Genomic DNA, 14,951 nt, shown 5'->3' with positions numbered 1-14,951 from the left:
AGAATTGCATACTAAATTTTAAAATTTGAACATAACTGAAACGGTAACAAAGTTTGTAATAAATACTTTCTCTAGTTCCATGCTTTTGCTTATCCTATTTTATTTTACTTTTTGTTCATTTATAAATAACCTACCAGCATTATTCATTGAAAAAATTCAACCAACAGAGCTGAAGGAGAGTTATATATATTTGTTATTTTTTGTGGCTCAAGTCGGATTAGGCGAGTTATACCAAGATGTGTTTCATTTTTTTAAAATATATCATTTAATGTGGGTTTGAGTTTTCTGTTAAGAAAAGATACATGCGAAAAATTTCTTAACAACGAAATTTGATCCGAAAGTATGGACATCGAGAGTAAATTTCGTAGCAAAGTATGATGAAGGATATATTTAGCCAATTTTTCAAAGTAGAAGAGTAAATTTGACCTCAGAATATGACATTGAGGACAAATTTGACCCTAAAGTATGACATCGAGGGTAAATTTAACCCCAAAGTATGATAAATGATATATTTAGTCAATTTTTAAAAATCAAGGGGTAAATTTAACTCTTTTTCCTTTGTAAAATCACCTTTGCAAACTAATGACATATATAAACATCTCTATAAAGACAGTGGCATAAAAGAGTCAAACTTTTAAAGACGATGACATGAATGAACCAAACTTATAACGCATGGCATAGATGAGCCATTTTAAAGAATTCGATGAATTTTTGAGCCTCTTCCTCCTTGTTCTTATCCTTCCTCGTTGTCTTCGGCTACTCAACTTGTCAGATGAAGTCTGGGATGAAGAATACTAAGATTGATATAAGCTGGAAAGCCCAAAGAGAAAATGACTCAAAAGTTCCACTAATATTCAATGTCTCAAAGCTCAGTATAATTTCTAGTCTTCCTACATTTCAATTCCTTTCATCATCATCATCATCATCAATTTCAGTATAACAATGGGATCGCAATTTGTTTCACAAGGGCTAAAATGGCTTTTCTATGTTTGCTATACGACGGCTAGCAAGAAGATACACAATCAATGAGGAGATTGCTGCAGACGGACCAGTGGCCTCGCTCAAGGACTTGATGAACTAAACTGCCTCGACTATGGTGAATCCCGAACCATCCTGACATCCTACAATGTATGAGGATGAGGATCAGGGGGAAACACGGTTACTAGGAAGCGGTGAATCATCTCAAAACTGGTAAATGTGATAACAGCTGCAGGGGTAGTCCGGATTAAGTTGGTTGCACAACCTCGGTAAAAGCCTGTGATGCCGTCTTGATAAAAGACTTTCTTAATGCAGTCAACTACACCAGAGTACCGTTTTTCAGAATGGCGACCCTGTTCTTGAAGTCTTGAACGTACAACCTACAATGGAAGTTTCAAAGAATAATTCCAACAAATGCAAAATCTACAGTGCAAGTGTTGCAACCATAAATTGACCAAAAAAACAAAGACCGAGAAGGACAAAAGATAAACACGGGTGCTTTCCCAGCAGAGACAATTTGGTCGAAGAACTTAGACTTGCAAAATCTCTGTAGTATTATATACCAAGATGTCATAGGGTATACCACTTTATGTTTAAGTTAACCATTTAAAGAATTAAAGTAAATTAACATTGCAACCAACGTAACATACCTCATGAGGATATGTCAATGTCGAAGCAAATATTTTCGAAACTGATGATGCAACGGCAACATCAGTGGCCCCAAGTTTATCCGTTGAAGTGTTAGCTGACATCATTACAACAAGCCAGCCGATTCAGACACGATGTCATCATTTCCAAGAGGTAGAAAACAAATTTAAAGATACTGAACTGACTAGAACTGAAGGGATAAGATATGACTATAAGTGAGTAATCACCTCGCTTGGCCAAGTAATGCTTAATTTGCTCATAAGTCGGAAATTGGATAGCTACATGACTAATACCAGCCAAAGCAGGCACCAGACCGCTGTCCACCACAAAGCAATACAAGTCAGCAAAAATGGTGACCTGTACAATTTCAAATATTAAGAGCAACAGATTCCAAGACAGCAAACGCTGACCTGTACAACCCACGAATGCCCTCTTCACACGCTATTCTCCTTAAAGCAGATAATGTACCCCTGTAAGGCTCGAACCCTATTCTCAGTCCTTGAGTCTACAGAGGTTAGGCAAATGAGTAAGGGTGAGAATATGATTAATGTTGTGTTTGGAGTGCATTTAGAAACACATCTTTAACCGTTATTACAACAACATACCCTGTGTATTCCCACCTAGTGGGGTCTGGGGAGGGTAGAGTGTACGCAGACCATACCACTACCTCAGGAGAAGTAGAGAGATTGTTTCCGATAAACCCCGGCTTAGGACCGATAACAATATAACAAACACAAAAGATAAGTGCATATAAACTAGTATGGTACGCAAGACAAATTAACAGTATAACAAGCACAAAAGATAAGTGCATATAAACTAGTATGGTATGCAAAATAAACTAATATGGTATGCAAAATAAACTAACACCGCTAGCCACGAACAAAAAACTCCAGACACAGAGGAGCGCTCCCCTACTACTACCGATGCACTCCCCCCCCCCCCCCCGCCCTCTAACCCTCTACCCTATTCCGCGTCCTCCACACCTCGTATCAAGGGTCATGTCCTCCGTAAGTTGTAACTGCTCCATATCATGCCTAATCACCTCCCTCCAATATTTTTTCGGTCTACCTCTACCCCGCCTAAAACCATCCATAGCCAGTATCTCACACCTCCGCACTGGAGCATTAGAGCCCCTTCTCATCACGTGCCCGAACCAACATAACCTCACTTCTCGCATCTTGTCCTCCACCGAGGCAACTCTCACCTTTTCCCGAATAATCTCATTCCTCACCCTATCTTTCCCAGTATGTCCACACATCCATCGCAACATTCTTGTCTCCGCCACCTTCAACTTTTGGATGTGAGAGTTCTTAACTAGCCAACACTCCGCTCCATACAACATAGCCGACCGGACTACCACTCTGTAGAACTTACCTTTAAGCTTCGGGGGCACCTTCTTATCACAAAGAACTCCCGAAGCGAGCCTCCATTTCAACCACCATGCCCCAATACGATACGTGACATCCTCGTCAATCTCACCATTGCCTTGAATCATAGACCCCAGATACTTGAAACTCCTCCTCTTCTGAATGGCCTGAGAGTCCAGCTTCACAACCACTCCAGCCTCCTGCGACACATCACTGAACTTACACTTCAAGTACTCCGTCTTGGTTCTACTTAACCGAAATCCTTTAGACTCAAGCGTCTGTCTCCAAATCTCCAACTTATAATTAACTCCACCCTGAGTCTCGTCAATCAATACCACGTCATCTGCAAATAACATACACCAAGGCACCTCCCCATCCATCACCAAGGCAAATAAAAACGGGCTAAGAGTCGATCCCTGGTGCAACCCTATCAAAACTGGAAAGTGCTCCGAATCTCCACCTACCGTCCGCACACGAGCCTTCGCTAAAATGGCATTATTCTTTAACCATTATTAAATGGCATAATTAGTTGACTACACCGGCCAGCTAAAAAGATATTTTTTAACCATATACTTTTACAACAAAAGCACATACACATTAATTAATCAACTACATGGTGTAACAATTCTCACCACTACACTATCTTCATATTCCCTACAAAATAATAGAAACACTGAACATGGAACATTGTACTTGTTGATATAAGCCCTCCACCAACTTAGGCATGAAAATGAGGCTGGGCCAAGGCAGGTGAGAAGTTAGCTTGGCTAGCAATAGGCCTACCCCAATGTCTAACTTGTCCTGTTTACCACCTTCAACTCCCCCGCGCACTCGCAATTTCTTACTTCTAAACAAAGTAGCCTGCTTAGAACTAAAAAGACCCATATGGGCATGAAGTACTATTTTCAGTATTTTGAACTTCCAAGTTAAAAATTAGAAACAGAGCTGGGAGCCAAAAGCAAATCGAAGATTGGGGTGCTTAGAAGGACCTTCTTTTGGCAGGGTAATGAAGACAAGAATAAGTATCATTTAGTCAAATGGGAGGAGATGACCGATAGCAAGAACATAGGGGGTGCCGGAATTACAGAGATGGATTGGCAAAACAAAAGACTAATAATGAAGTGGCTTTGGAAATTTGCACCTTCTGAAAATGCACTGTGGAAGGAAGTGATTACTGCTAAATGGTCTGGAAGATAAGTGGATGACAGAGAAGATTACTACACCATATGGTTCTACTGTATGGAGATCCATCAAGAACTTATGGGACCTTGTATTGAGTAGATCTGATTTCAAAGTGCGCAATAGTAGTCAGATATCCTTCTGGAAGGATAGATGGTGTGAGCAGACATCTCTAAGCCGGTCTTTCCCTGAGTTCTTCAGACAATGCCAACTCCAGCAAGCAACTTTAACTGAGCAGTGGACTGGACATGGGTGGAATTTTCATTTTAAGAGAAATTTAATTGACTGGGAAATGACAAGATTTACAGATTTTATGGGGAATACTGCACACATCAACAACCTTAATGAAGAAGCGAATAGTCTGGTATGGAAGTTAGAGGGGAGAGGGAACTTCACAGTAAACTCAGCCTATAGAGATTTGAATGTAACAGGTGTACAGTAATCTAATCAGGATGGCCATGGAGAATGATCTGGAAAACCAAAGTACAAGGTAAATTGTTTTTCCTGGTTACTAGCTAAGGACGCGCAGTGTTGACCCACGAAAACCTGAACAAAGAAGGTTTTCATCTGTGCTTTGGATGTTTTCTGTGTGAAGAGCAAGCAGAGACAATAAACCATCTTTTTTTGCATTGCAAGTGGACTGATCAGTTATGGAAGATGTTCATCAATATGAGGAAGATAATATGTGTGAAACCAAATAGTATCAAAGGGGTTCTAAAGCATTGGAAAAGTGATGGCAATGCAGCAAAGAAGGAAGAGAGATGGAAGATTGTCCCAGCTAGTATTTGGTGGTCAGTGTGGCTGGAACGAAGCCAGAGATGTTTTGAAGGGAAGCAGCGCAACGCAGCAGTTTAAGTCAAATTGTCTAGCTCCGTATTACGTTTGGTGTAAACAGTCAGTGATAGAACAAACAGAAGCAATTAATGCAGCTATTGACTGGTTGTAATTTAGGACCTATGTAACTACTACAAGACTTTTGAAGGGGACTATACATATTTAAATGTAGTATACCTGTGGATATTAATATAGACTGTTACCTTTTCTCAAAAAAAAAAAAAATAGAAAGAGAGATTAGGTTTTAATGTGATTTCAAGTGAAATATTTCATTAACAGATCTCTAACTTACACAAAATTCTTTTTCAATGGAATTCAAATCTCACATTTGTTTTTACCAATTTCAACTTCACATCAAGTATTGTCCAAACGCCTACTAAACCACAAATGAACAGTGATAATTAGGCTGACTTGCAAGGAAGTAGGGATGGCAATGGTGCAATGCGGTGTGGGTTTTTTCTAAACCCGCGAATTTTAAAACCGCCCCGCATCACCTTTAAACCCGCCCCACACTCATACCCGCACCGCACCGCCCCACATTTTTTCTTTTTTCTTTTTTGAAAAATTTGTAACTCTGCTTAAAACCATAATATTTTTAATACTAGGAAATAGTAACAACCAATTTCAATTATATCACTTTTCACTAAGGAATTACCAGAAGAGTAGCACTTGCTTAAAACCATAATATTTTTAATACTAGGAAATAGTAACAACCAATTTCAATTATATCACTTTTCACTAAGGAATTACCAGAAGAGTAGCACGTGTACAAGTAATGATCAAATATCAAATTTTCATTAAGATGAATAAAGAAATTAAAAAAATTAAAAAATTATTTATTTGTAGTGTCATACATGTTGTTTTAAGCATCATAAAATATTAAGTGAAGAATATATATAATTTTAGGTAGATTTATGAGAATAATACTAATTTTTAACTTTTTTTTAGTTTAAACCCGCATATACCCGCAACCCGCCCCGCACCATTTAAAAAAAAAAAAACTTACTTAAACCCGCCCCACACCCGCACCGCACCCACAGTCTAAAACCCGCAACGCCCCACATAGCCTAAAACCCGCACCGACCCGCACCCGCACCGACCCATTGTCATCCCTACAAGGAAGACTCAAATAATCTTTCCAAAAATCATATACATGCACGCAACATTCAAACTTAAAAAAATTTAATACTAAAAAAAATAACCAAAACAAGTGGATCACAACCATTCAGAAGCAAAGAGAAGAAAGTATACACTAACATTTTTTATGAGAACTCTTCAACTTCCGTTTTCCTCTTGTAGAATAAGGCAAAGTCACATTGGTACGTCTTTCTCCAGAAATCCTCTCGCTTACCTGACCAATTCTATAGTTGATAGAAGAAACGCAGAAGGCCCTTCCAGCTGCTTTATTATTTGTAGTTTTTTACAAAATATTGTTCCACTTCATACCACAAAGTCAATACCATAAACTTTAGTAAAGTCTCTACTGTCAGACTTGGCTTTAGATTTAAAAGGATTATTACCAACATCTTTAGCTCTTTCCCCAAGCAACACAAAAATAACAGATCAAGCTAAATATTCTTTATTTTTTTTAATGGAAATGCATGGGATCATATAGGATTGAAAGGATTACAAATCAAGCTAAATATTAAAATTCAGATTCATAGAACACACCTGAAGACGTGTCTTCACAACCCAGAGAGGATTTGTTGCAATTGTGGTTGCAGCTCCAGCACCAGAAGCAGCTAACATGTTTGCACCTACTGAAAGTTGATGACTTCCATCTACTACAACCACCAAATGGAAAGTATTTACCAATAAGTGAAATGTAGTTTATCAAAAAATAATTTGAAAAGCTAATCAGTCAATGGAACAACATCTTTGAAGAAAGAAGGTCATCTACTGACCATCAGAGCCAAGAAAGTTTTTCAGCTGGTCATATATAGTAAAATACACCTGCAGAAAAGGAAAATATCTGTGAGATCACTCTTTATATAAACTTAATTACTTCTCCATCAAATAGAGGAAGTCATGATCAAATTTTTAATGCTAAGCGCAGAAACATGATATTGTAATAAGAAATGAAGCTCGCAACTTCAATTTTAATTACTGGAAGAGAAACAGTAACTATTAGCCTCCCTTTGTCACCATGTGCAGCCAACACTTAAAGAGTTGAATAAATGATATGTTGATATGCAAAGAAATACAGAAAAACTCTCAGAGATCTTTACATTGGAACTAATAGAACTAAGGAGATTCAGAAGCATTGCGAGAGTGTTCGAGTTATAGCTTACCCAATCCACTTTCCCATACGAACAAAAATGAATGTGACAGACAAAAAGAATCTGAAAACGACAAAACTACCATCATTTCTTTGAAGATACCTTTCTGTGAGAACGGTTTGATCCTTTTTTCTACTTACGCATTGCTCACCGCTGTTTTCGCAATTTTAGTCTAATTTCAGGGACTTAGTGAAAGTAGCATTAATATTTTACAGAAAAACAATGTCCTTTTAGATAGGTTATAGCACCAGAAATATAATGCACTTGATTTTTCACTAGATGTTAGTACAGTGCGTGCATTCGTAAGTAAATCGATCAATCAGTCAACCCACGATAGTTAGGATCGGCAATATAGATCTTCTAGAGAACTTCACTTTATAAGTAAGAAAAAAAATTATAGCAAAGCCAAGCACTAAGATAGTGTTGACATAACATAACTATGCATGAGCTGGGCAAAGCTAGAGGAAAATCTTTTGGAGGCCCGCAGCAATACTGACGTGCAAATCGTTCTCTCCCGCTACATAGTCTGTTCAAGTTTAACAAGCTATTGAAATATATTGTAGTTTCTTCTTCATAGACATTTTGTAAAGTTCACCAGAACATTAACAAGCTATGATATTCATGTTTTAGACTAAAATGACAAGATGTAGCTTTACCCTCAAAGCATCATTAATTCCTTTCTTTCCACATCAACGCATGGAATGTTTCTCCAAATCTTCGTCACTCCAATTCTCATCTCATATCCCATCCAGGCCCAAATACTTCTTTGATGATCCGTTAAATTATCCATTTCTTCCCGAAATTATTTGTCTAAAACCAGGTATACAGTTGAGTAGCAAATTGGCGATGCAAGCAAATGTGCTTCTTTACTTCATCTCCTTACACACACCTCGCATCTACCACTCATCATACCTTTTCTCAGTTTTTTTTTTTTGAGGGGGGGGTCAACTAACTTATTTTCATTACCAAAAATAAATGTTGAAGGGTTTCTGGACAAAGTCCCAGAATACTAGCTCAGGTCAAAGCATCAAACAGACAAAGAAACATGACTCGCAAGGTGGCCGAACTAGGATAGAAGTTGTGTTCTCCATAGTTGTGAAGTGAGACGGGCTTCCTTTACTATCACCAAACTGAAGCATGGAACTTTGTAGAAATGTAATAGCCCAATTATTTTTTTGAGGCGTTTTCGGAGACGAAGAAAAGAAATTGAAAGTGTGAAAGTGTGTGACCATCTCATCTAAAAGCTTACGCTTTTAGAGAGAGCACAATATTATTATTTAGTTATATTCTCAACACGCCCCCTCACGTGCGGGCTAATTTTTTTTTCAATGGGCCTAGCATGTGGAATTTTTTCTTTTTTTTTTTAAAATAAGGGGTGGCGGTGACTCACTGGTGAGATTCGATCTCGGGGCCTTTGCCTACTCTGATACCATGTTGAAGTGTGTGACCATCTCATCTAAAAGCTTAAGCTTTTAGAGAGAGCACAATTTTATTATTTAGTTATATTCTCAACAGAAAGAAAAAGAGTAAAAAACATAAGTTGCAATATATATATAAACAAATGAGAATAGGGTCGCTTCAATGATACTGCAGGACCTTTATGGATCAATAATCCTGGCAAGGATGGTCCATTATGAGTCCAAAACCAGCCCTAGATACCTCCCTTGGCTTAGACGGGCATTCAACAGGACTTCCGGCATAGCCTGGACCATCCGCATGGATTATTCTCGCCCTACCTTAGTATCACTGGGTGTAAGATTCTTATTAAGGAATTAGCACCATTTTCTTGTTAGTAGTTTAGTGTGTCATAATTCAACACAAAGATGTTTAGCCTCTCATTTAGGCTAATCAACAATAAAGAAAATAAAATAAACGACAGAAAATTAAAATGTACCTTTTAAGGGTTGTGACCAGAGCCTTTATAAGATAGTAAAGTTACAAACTTTTATTTCTTAGGAAGATTTTCAGGGGGGGGGGGGGGGGGGGGGGGGTTTGAACCTCCTCTTTCTAAATAAAAATGGATCCTTATGTAATGGATCATTCAAGCAAAAAGACAAAATAAAACAGTAGACATAACCAAAATATGGCCGACAAATAGAAATAAGAGTCCAGTAAACCGCAACTTGTTTATCAACCAATCACTAAATAAAGAAACAACAAAAAGTTAACGCGCGAAAGCTGAGAGAAAAAGTAAGTCTAAATTAGGAACAAGGAGATGGGACAAAAGCTAGTAATTTCATTAGGTTCCACATTTTATCTTTCCATACTGCCCCATCCTTATAGCTATCCATAAAAAGCAGACTCTCTAGCACGAGCCGTGTAGTAAACAACCTTTGCTCAATCCAGATAAAAGAATAAAGAGACTGCACAACCAGAAGTTAGTTTGATGCTAAAGTTAGAATTGTAAAATAAACTGACTCACCGCCCAGTTTGGAAGTAATGCCAGCACTGTTGGGGAAAGCCCTCTGTACATTCCACGCAACCCCTCCCTTTGAAATATCTGCTCCAAGCTCCCAACTATAAGACTACCTGATTAGAAGAAGAAACAAAATCAGCTACAGCTGATATATTCACCTCATAAAATTCCGCTTCTCAACTCATCCTTTCATATGTTTAAGTGTGACTTGATGATAGATAATTATCTGTCCCAATATAAGCATGCATGAGTAAGTGTCAGTGGTGGATTTACAATGTTGGCAACAACTGCTTTCCATCCAAGCTATATATCAGTTAAACCATTTGGAACAATATACACTTACACTGAATCCACACTTATCACCACAAAGTAGTGAGTTAAGACTCTGAATAGTGTGTGGCAGATATTAAGCACAATCAAATGTGTACCTAGAAAGATGCTTGATGGAAGATGGAAGATGTAAGAACCTCCACTACATCAAGAATCATTTTAACAAATCAATAATAGGTATAGAATAAGGCATTACCTCTAACGTTAGCATTTCCTAGCTTTGGCACCCCATGAACCTGCAACCTAGTCTTAATAACATCTAAAGGGCACACAAATGTAGCAGCAATTACTCCTGCAACATATTAATTTCTCAAATCAGACCAAGCCCTTGGATCATGTGTCAAAATTCCATACATTGAAATCAGAATCCTTCCAAACTAATCAATCAGACATAAAAAAGAAATTCATATCCATATATACATTTAAGCATATAGATAACACTCTGTTTGGATGGTTGTTACATGTTGTCATAATGCATCGTATTGTAGTATTGTGTTGTGTTGTATTGTATTGTATCATGTTGTATCATTTTAATGAACACAATGTTTGGATAGAATGCATATGTTTCCATTGTTACATAATGTCACACGTCTAATAATTTGAAGGATAGAACTACAAGGAAAGTAGGGTACAAGAGAAAGCTACTATAAAAAGGTATGATGAAGAATAAAATATGATTATTAAACACTAAGTGAAGTCAAGATGAGAAAAAAATTAGGTAACAACATGATCATACCAAATCAGTCGTTACACAAAATGGGACTTTTCATCATTACCTAACAATGAATTTAACAATATGATACAACAAAATTTAAATAACAATCAAAACAAACATTATACCTAAACTAACAATACAATGCAATACAATACAATAGGTAACAACCATCCAAACAACCTCTTGGAGGGGATCTTAGTAGCTTAGTTGGTTAGTTACCTGAACTCTCACCTCATTGGTGAGTGTTCGATTCCCCCAACTTGTAATCCTCTCCACCATTTCCCCTACCCCTAGTCACGATGTAATTCGACGATAGATCTTACTTATTTGTAAGGAAGGATTCAAATAGAAAGTAAAGAAGATGTTACCAGCAGCAGCACCAGCACCAGCATTACAAAGTACACCTTTAGGAGTAGGACCATGAGCAGTATCAGCAGCCATTGCTAAATCTAAGACAATTAATAACCACCAAAAAAACACCTGCAGCAATGTCAAAAACTCCAACTTGATTCTTGGGGTCCTCTTTTAAGAGGCTGATCACACAAAACCACAGTCGCATGGCCAGTAGATATCACTCAAAATAACCAATTCCAACAACCCAATTATTCAAGATTGAATTGCCCCCCCACCAATTTTTCTTCAAATCACTAAAGGGCCAATTCGAGATTTGATTTTTGTCGTCGTACGCAAAAGCTGCCTCGAACACCACCACGATGATCAAACAAAAATCAACTTTTGACTTTTTCAAGATTTGATTCTAACAACACGGTTATCAAGAAAAATCAAGATTATCTTGATTTTAGTGAGGTAATCAAGATTTGTTTTTTCTTGAAAAGGGGTTAGTTCGATGAGATCAAAGAATTAGTTGAAACAAATTTGGCAGATATTGGGAGAGGGATAAGATCATCAGAGTACGTAAGTAACTGCACACCAGCTCCCTCGCACGCTTGCAGTGTTATACACCACACAAAAACAAAACTCAGATGGGTCCTCTCTCCTTTTTTGCTTCTTTGGGATAAGTGACACATTTTCTATTTTCAACATTTTTCTTTGCACTTTTATTCTGTGGCTGCTCGGCGCTAGCTTTTTCCACCAACCAACTACCAAAGTGACTTCAATTTCATTGTAATTTCAAATGTTTCCCTAATCTTTTGTTGATTACTTACGAGATTTGAGAAGATAAAAATGGTCTTTAGGGCTTCATTTCTTTTATTTGTACGTATGTAATAAAGGTCTGAATGGTTCGGAGGTTAGATTATTATTATTATTATTATTATTATTATTATATTTATTTTTATTGAATTTAAGTATTTAATTAATTTGAATAAGCTTTAAAAAAAGTCTAAACTTGTTAAAATTGAGAACTTTTTTGTAACACTTGTGTTTCTTGTTATGTTTACGCCATTTTGTCCGTTTAGTAAAGCTTAGAAATCAAGTCGATGACCAATAGATTGATTGAAAATCGTCTCGAATAAGTCTCAAAACTTAGGTAAAAGTTTTGGGCATGTGAAATGACCATGGCGACGTGTTGGCTTGCCTTCACCAAACTTCAGAATGTAGGATATTAGCCCCCAACTCTAGGGGTAACGCGCGTTGCCCTGTCATTGCTATGAGGGTCGAGGCATACAACACATTCAATTGTTGTGCATAGGGGTGTACAGACCAAACCGTCAAGTCAAACCGAACCGACGAATCAAACCGAAAAAAAAAACTGACTTATGATTTGATTTGATTGGTTTGGCTTTAGAAAAAAAACCGATCATTCTTGGTTTGGTTTGGTTTGGTGTTGACCAAAAAAAAGTCAAACCGAACTCGAATATATATATAAAATATTCAAACTTTTTTATACATAAAATATTAACTAAAATCTACTTTTTAAATATTTTTTTCAACTAGTTTTAGTAATTTTCAATAATTTGAAAGTAGATGTAGATATATATTTAGATTTGGATCTTTAAGTTGTAATATTTGTCCATTAATTGCTAATTAAATTATCCAAAACCCAATATAAACTTAAAACCTAAATTTTTCACTCTTCATCTCACTTTTTAGTTTCAAAAGAGTTTTTCACTCCTCATTTTTTCATAATTGTGGTTTTTCATTAGTACATGAGTGAAAACATATTTTATCTAATTTTCGATCACAATATAGTTGTAAAAACTAAAGATTATAAAAAAAAAAAACCGACTAAAACCTAAACCGAAAAAATCAATTTTATATTGGTTTGATTTGGTTTATAATTTTAATAAACCGACATGATTGATTTGTTTTTTTTAAAATAAAAATCAAACCAACTCGACCTATGTACCGCCCTAGTTGTGCATGCACATTAAGCTTCTCACTTCATTTTATTAAGGGTGTTTTCGTCCTATCATTTTAAGGCAATCAATTTCCACGACTCAAAACCTCTCGTCAGCACAAATAACACTTACAATAATCAGCGTACAGCTCCTATTCTCACTCAAGAATCTCGAGGGTTTCAAGACACAAATCTCCAAGCTTTAGGGAAGGGATTGAAAATTCTGATAGCTTGTTCTAATTAGAAATTAAGTTAATGCTTTGACGACAGATATTCTTGAAGTTAGTTTCTTTACCTCTTGATTGTAACTTTTGATTCTCTATGTGAAATAGTAGAAACTCCATAAAATTGAAGTCTTCCCTATATTTTTGAATCCCTATCTCATGACTTTAAATTTTATCTTAAACCTTATGAACATATCTTAAGATTTTGAAGTTATTTCATGTTTTACAGAATTATTTCAATATTTTTAATGAAAATTGATTTGAGATTTTGAAAGTTACTTTGCGAAAGTTTACAAATTTCTTTTATGCATGTTATTAGAGTTTTAAAGAAGACCCGTATTTTTGGAGCAAGGTTTGCCAATAGTACAATTTATGATAGAATTTGAGCAAAGACTTACCAGTATGATTATCAATTTATCTTAAATAGTTAATGTGTGTGTGTGTATACTATTTATCACCAAAAAGAGTATGAATTTTGTATAACACGTGCCCAGAATTACGTATGCCAACATTGGATAGGATTGCTTTGCAAGATCATGATTTTTCTTATAACAGTCCAAAGAGGCTTAATATGAATCTATAGTTTAAATATGTTCTACACCCTGACGAGGTATATAACAATTCTCCCAATCAAGTTAGAGATTGAATATCACAAGTTCACGTGGTGTATGTCGGTTATAGAAAACTCCCCGATAAAAAACGATTAATATTTTAATTATATTGAAGTATTAGTTGTGGCACTAGGCACTTGTTTTGAATATGTTTTATGACATTTACGTACAAATTGCTTATTACAAAATTTCAGTATCTCGTTTTTAGTACATAACTCAGACAATTAGATATTCGACGTTTACATGTTTTCAACAGTTTAGATATTTGATTTACTATATTGTTTTAATCTTTCATTTTACTGATGATTTAGTTATTCAGTATGTTATAGCTTAGTTATTTAGCTATTTTTATGATTTTGCTATAAATCGTACTTATGTGCATTTTCCAATCTATTAGACATTGGTATTGTTTCAATTCAGCTTTATTACATATCATACACACCATGTACTATCGTCAGTTGGAGATGCACTATTTTATGATGCAGATTCAGGTACTCAGGACCGCAGCCAGACATTTCATTACATCTCACACTTCCTCAACTTGTGGTGAGTCTTGTTTGCATTTAGAGGATTAGTTATGTATAGTTCAATCAATAGTTTAGTAGTTCAGTTTGCTTGAATAAAGGTAGACTGAATACCTTTCCCAGATAGATATTATCTAGTTCAATTGCTTAGAAGCTTCATTAGTTAGTTGAATTATCATTTTGGTTGTATTTAGATCCATATGACTTAAAATTTCATAATTTGAAAGTTTTTTTTTATTATTATTTTGAAAGCTTATTTCCCGCTTTATATTTCAAAATTTTCGCATGTTTTTAAGTTTATCTTTTAGCAGTATGCTCAAGTCACTAGTGTCTTCAGCTTTCGGCCACACGGCCACACCCATGGTATGCTTGGGGCATGACAACTTTTAAGTTAATTTAACTTTTATGTATTTAGATAAAATGAATTAAAAGAAAATGCTTTTAAGCACTTGGCCAAATTAATAAAAATAAATTAAAAGTCATCAGATAATTTTTGTCTTATAAGTTAAAAGTTAAAATCAATATAGAAAACTCTTACCGTGGTTTG

The 14,951-nt window shown here is 36.1% G+C and overlaps 1 protein-coding gene across 2 annotated transcripts; it reads right to left on the bottom strand.

Moving 5' to 3' along the window:
* Nucleotides 1–831: 831 nt before the first annotated feature.
* On the bottom strand, nucleotides 832–11,921 carry LOC107864068 (nicotinamide adenine dinucleotide transporter 1, chloroplastic). Of its 2 annotated transcripts, none has more exons than XM_016710328.2 (9): nucleotides 11,115–11,921; nucleotides 10,228–10,323; nucleotides 9,708–9,814; nucleotides 6,911–6,959; nucleotides 6,678–6,787; nucleotides 2,037–2,131; nucleotides 1,854–1,942; nucleotides 1,629–1,723; nucleotides 832–1,358 (listed from the first exon to the last, which is right to left on the bottom strand). In XM_016710328.2, the coding sequence occupies exons 1-9, from the start codon at nucleotides 11,185–11,187 to the stop codon at nucleotides 1,122–1,124; spliced, it is 951 nt and encodes a 316-aa protein (XP_016565814.1). In that variant the 5' UTR covers nucleotides 11,188–11,921; the 3' UTR covers nucleotides 832–1,121. The 2 variants fall into 2 exon arrangements, with proteins under 2 accessions (XP_016565814.1, XP_016565813.1); XM_016710327.2 differs by having other exon boundaries at nucleotides 6,678–6,790; nucleotides 11,115–11,920.
* Nucleotides 11,922–14,951: the final 3,030 nt, after the last annotated feature.

This window comes from Capsicum annuum, chromosome 3 (assembly GCF_002878395.1).
Source record: "Capsicum annuum cultivar UCD-10X-F1 chromosome 3, UCD10Xv1.1, whole genome shotgun sequence".
Lineage (NCBI taxonomy): Eukaryota > Viridiplantae > Streptophyta > Magnoliopsida > Solanales > Solanaceae > Capsicum > Capsicum annuum.
The sequence above is the reverse complement of the archived record's forward strand: the minus strand, read 5'-3'. Positions and strand labels throughout refer to the sequence as shown.

Bases quoted from the DNA above. Each gene is read 5' to 3' on its own strand.
- LOC107864068 (XM_016710327.2), bottom strand. From the start codon at position 11,187: ATGGCTGCTGATACTGCTCATGGTCCTACTCCTAAAGGTGTACTTTGT. The intron at 1,724-1,853 runs GTGATTACTCAC...TAATGATGTCAG, and splicing joins GCATTACTTGGCCAAGCGAG to CTAACACTTCAACGGATAAA. The intron at 1,359-1,628 runs GTATGTTACGTT...CTTCCATTGTAG, and splicing joins CATTGACATATCCTCATGAG to GTTGTACGTTCAAGACTTCA.